The sequence below is a fragment of the Protobothrops mucrosquamatus genome, unplaced genomic scaffold (genome assembly GCF_001527695.2).
Source record: "Protobothrops mucrosquamatus isolate PMUCROS unplaced genomic scaffold, P.Mucros_1.0 scaffold7968, whole genome shotgun sequence".
In the NCBI taxonomy this organism is placed as follows: domain Eukaryota; kingdom Metazoa; phylum Chordata; class Lepidosauria; order Squamata; family Viperidae; genus Protobothrops; species Protobothrops mucrosquamatus.
Window position 1 is genome coordinate 8,690 of NW_015393765.1, and position 4,772 is coordinate 13,461.

The 4,772-nt window shown below is 52.7% G+C and overlaps 1 protein-coding gene across 1 annotated transcript in view; it reads left to right on the forward strand.

The window, feature by feature from the left end:
• The window catches only part of LOC107300685 (DLA class II histocompatibility antigen, DR-1 beta chain-like), a gene marked incomplete at both ends in the record, with an annotated part of 6,861 nt that extends 4,633 nt beyond the window's left edge, over positions 1-2,228 (forward strand). Inside the window, 2 exons of the mRNA XM_029287030.1 lie at positions 1,683-1,964; positions 2,125-2,228. Of these exons, the coding sequence (XP_029142863.1) occupies positions 1,683-1,964; positions 2,125-2,228 (386 nt within the window). The remainder of the gene's footprint in view (positions 1-1,682; positions 1,965-2,124) is intronic.
• Between the last annotated feature and the right edge of the window lie 2,544 nt (positions 2,229-4,772).

Genomic DNA, 4,772 nt, shown 5'->3' on the forward strand with positions numbered 1-4,772 from the left:
ACGGAGGAGATGGATTGTTTAAGTTTAGAGTTTGGAGTTAGAGATATTAATATTTGTTTACTTGTATTTGAATATTAGCCTAGGTTTGGTTTGGGAAGTCCGGGGGGCGGGGGGATGGGATATAACATTGTGTAATATCTGTGATGTATTTCTTTTTTTTTATGATGAAAACAATAAAATTTTATATTGAAAAAAAAAAGAATTTGAACACCACCACCCCCATTTCCCCTCTTCCATATATTCATTGAACAAGGAAAAGCCTCCAGAGTCAGAAAAGACAAGCCATTGAGGGAACTAGCTTAAAAAGATGCATTCCCCTTTAAGAATTAGCTACTGGCTGGAAAGGAAAGTTAAGAAGCCCAGCCGGCACTTAAGTAAGAAAAAAAATGTAAATAAGTACTGGCTGCCGGCTAAGACAGCCTCCCCAAATGGCTCCATTCATAAGTAAAGGAATGCTACAGGCAAAATCCATTTAGGAGAAAAATATTTCAAAATCCCTTGCAGCAAAACTTACAGCTAACAATAGCAGAGCAATAGAAGCTAACATGAGACATCAACCATCAGCCAAATAGAAATTGCCAAACACTCCTTAAGAACACAAAGCCCCCATTGCACAAATCCCAGAACTTCAAAGTCACAAAGGCACATAAGAATCCTTCCACTCTCCATCTCCCTCTGTGCCTCACCTCCAGCCAATGCTGCCTTTCTTCATTGCTGCCTTTCTTCATTGCTGTCTTTCTTCAATCCTCATGGAGGGCAATCCCTCCTCCCTACATTCCTTGCCTCTTGGTTGCTGCCAGCACAGGTGGCTGCCACAGAAGTTGTAGATCCACTTGTGGCTGGCCTGCTTGATCTCCTCTCCTCTCCCCACACCCTCCTCCTCCTTCTTTCCATTCCGTGCAGCAAGAGCTGACTCCTCTTCCTCCCAAGGCTGCTTCTTTCTCTCTCTCTCTTTCTCCCAGCCCAAACTGCCTCCTTTTATAGCCTGTCTCCATCCCCTCCTCCTCCTTTCTCATGGAGGAGGGGGGTGAGCCAGAAGTGAACCTGGGGCCTTTGCCTCACCCCAGCCACTCTGCAGCTCCAGAGGACTCTCTCACAGTAAGTACTTGCCTGCGCTGGCTCATTTCCTCCCCCACTACACTTGGCTGGGCAGGGCAGCATACCATCTGCCATGTGCTCATGTACCACAGGTGGTACACGTAGCACCGGTTAGAAAACCCCTGCTGTTGGCTGCCTAGAGTCATTTTATCATGAGATGATGGCAAATAAATTTAATAAATAAATAAATGTTCTGGTATGATACCTATTTTTAAAAAATGTGGTTTTCTTTTGAATGGGATCCCTGCAATTCTCCAAATATGCTGTGTGTGTTCCCTGTCTTCTGTGTCTCTTTCTATCTCCCACACATCTGGCAGGAAATTCCTTCCATCCTGAGGCATTTCCAGCATTTTATTCCTCTTGGACTTATGCAATTTGATGATGGAAACTGATCCCAACCTGGAACGATTTATGTTTTTCCATCTTTCAGGATCCCCTTTAATTTCTTGCTGCAATTTGCTTTGGAAATGACTTAAAACAAATAATATTTTCAGGACTGAAAAGGGCTCTTGGCCTGAACTAACCAACTTGGTCTCCTGTTCTGGCCCCTCCTGTGTCTCCCCCATGTCCTTCCTCCCCTCCAGCCAAGCCCACCGTCTCCATCTCCCCCACCAAGCTGGACCCCGCTTCCCCCAACACCATCCTCCTCTGCACTGCGAGGGGCTTCTACCCTGTGGAGATCAAGGTCCGGTGGCTGAAGAACGGGCGGCCGGAGGAGGAGGGCGTGGCCTTTGGGGAGGAGCTCCAGAATGGAGACTGGACTTACCAGCTCCAGGTGATGCTGGAGACCCAGCCCCAGCGGGGGGACGTCTACACCTGCCAGGTGGAGCATGCCAGCCTGGAGGCCCCGATCACTGTCCAGTGGGGTGAGTCCTTCCCCTCCCTCCCCTCCTGGTCTGGGGACCTCATCCTTCCCTGAGAAGGGGGGAGAGACCCTTCCTGTGGGGGGAGCTGGGATGGACACTCCTGGGGGGAGAAACTGGCCCTGATCCTCCTGCTCAGGGGGGGCTCCTTCTCCTTCCCCAGAGCCCCGTTCCTCCAACTCTGCCAAGAGCAAACTCTGGACGGGGATCGTGGCAGCCGTGATCGGGGTGATCTTCTTTGCCATGGGGCTCTTCCTCTACCTGAAGAGCAAGACAGGTGAGTGGGGGGGCTGGATGAGAGGTTGTGGGGAGGGGAGCATCCAGGGGAGGCCTCTCAGCAAGCTTAGCAGATGGCAAGGAGGCTCCCCTGGGAAATTTGCTTGGGAAATTCTGTTCTCTGAGAGTCTACTGTATAAGTGAGCATCGTGCAACTTATTATGGGCTATCAATGGGGAGGGGGACTCCCCTGAGTCCTCCAGCCCATGAAGGGTCTTGATTGGCTCTTTTTCTCCTTCCAGCAACTCCCATCCAGCCTCCTGCAGGTGAGTTTCTCCCGAAGTTATAGATATTTCTTTAACATTTGTAAATTGAAGTCTCCTTGTGTCATTTCTAGCAATTTCTGGAAAAGTGACACCCGGCTTTGCTGCCACGCCCCATCCTGGCCCCATCCTCTTTGTTAATATGAAACATCTGGGGGGGGGAGAGGCCTCATCTCTTGATCAACCCCCTAATTACATCATTTGGGGAAAATTCCATCAGCCCCGGGAGATTAATCACTGGTTCTTTGCATCCTTTTCGTCCCTGAAAGAGATGGAGCCTCCCTCCATCCTGTGTTTGCCATTCAACCACCCCCCTGCAATGTGGGCCTGTGGGGGGGAGGAGCTGAAAGAGAGGAATAATAAGTTATTTACATTGAATGTTTCACTTTGTATTCTAATTTTCTTTCCCGTGTCTTTTTCTACAGAACTCATGAATTAATCCTGACGTCCTTCCTGATTCCTGATGGGAAAGGATTTTTTTTTCAGTAGATGATAAATTTCTGCCTCTTTTTTGCAACCTCTGAAAAATGGAGGCTCAAGATTTTAGATTAGGGAGAGGAGGAGAATGGCAGCCTAGACCTTCTCCTGCTGAGAACTCCCCCCCCATCTTCCTTTGAAGGCCTCTCTTTCTTGTGAGGGAGGGGTGGAGACCATCTAGACTGACCCCAGGGACTCTGGGCCCGCCTGTCAGTCCAGAACCCCAAATCTCTCCCTGCTTTGAACCCACAGCAGCTTCATCCCCATTAGTCTTCCTATGAATCCCTTCCCTTCCCTTCACTTTGCTATAAAAGAATAAAATTTATATTGTAGGAAAAATCCTGGAATTCCTCCTTCTTTCCTTCCTCTTCCTCCTCCTGTTTCCTGCCCCCCCTCAGAGAGTCCTCCCTCCCCTCCCCCTCCCCGGATTGAGGCCTCCCCTGCCTCCGGATTGACCATCTCAACTGGTTTAGGTCCAAAGCCAGAACTGGTTCGAGAGGAGGGTGGGCAGATCCCAGGGAGGGGAAGGGGCAGGATCCCCTCCTCCTCCTCAATCTCTCCATGTCCTGCCAGATGGAGGGGACCCCTGGGAGACCCCCCATTCCTGCTTCCCCTGGAGAGCCTCTTCCGTGGCTGGGAAGCTGCTGGAGCTGGAGCTTCTCCTGGCTTCATCCGGGGCCTCTTTCTCCAGGATCGGAGCCGGTTTGAGCCCCTCACAAGCCAGGGAGGCTCCTGCCCCATTCGCACCCAGCGCCCCCCCTCCCTTCCTCTTCGGGGCCCTGATCCCCTCGGCTCTCCCCTCCAGACAATCTGCCCCCCACGGCCATCTCCCCCCCCCAAAAAAAGGTGCCAGGGCCCTGGGAGGGCCGAGAGCAGGGCGGCTTCCATGGGGATGGAGGGGAGACTTCCCTCCCTGCAGCCCAAGGTCGCCTTCACTTTGTCTGCTGGTGGGTGAAGTCACAAAGGACTCTGCCCGGAGACCGATGACGCTCAAGCAGGGAGAATTCCTATTGGTGCTTCCGATCGTTCCGGCTCCTCCCAACTCAACAGAAAAAGGCTTTTAACCCTCAATTCAGACCCCCCCCCCGATTCCTCCTCTGGGACCGGAAGCACCTGGCCAGGAGACCCCTCCCCCTCTCCCCCCTCCATTTCCCAGATGAAGATTCTGCCGTTCTTTAGAGGTCCTGATTTATTGGACCTTCTCCGAGCTGCGAAATCTCTCTTCTCCTCTGAGGGGAAAAGGGGGTCCCCCCGCCCCTCTTTCCGGCCAGGAACCCCCTTCTTCCAGGGTCCCCTGCTTGAGGAGGGGGTTGGACTAGAAGACCTCCGAGGTCCCTTCCAACGCTCTGATTCTCTTGTCCTGCGTCTGTTTTGCCCAGCGAGGGAGCCTCTCCCTCTGGGAATGAATCAGCCGGCAAAGCTGGGAAAAGAGGGGGGGGAAGCGGTTCCTTCGCCCTCTGTTCCTTCCCCTCCTTCCCTTCTTCAGGTGGGGGTCAGTGGGGGTCGGGCAGCTCCTCTTCCTCCCCTGAAAAGGAGAGGAGAGCTGGCAGATCTTCTCCCGGGGGGGGGGGAGCTCAAGGCGCTTGTCCAGGCCAGGCTGGGCCATTCCCTTCGATGCCCAGAGAGTCTCCCAGAAGCCGGGATTTCCTCCTGCGACCCCCCAGGAAGCTCCTCCCACTACACAGGTCAAAGGGCATCAGTTACCATCCTTAGAAAGAAGCCACCCAGGTGAGCTCCCACCTGGCAGGTGCGCCTGGAGGAAGCCTCACCTGTCCTCAAAGTACACCAGGGCGAG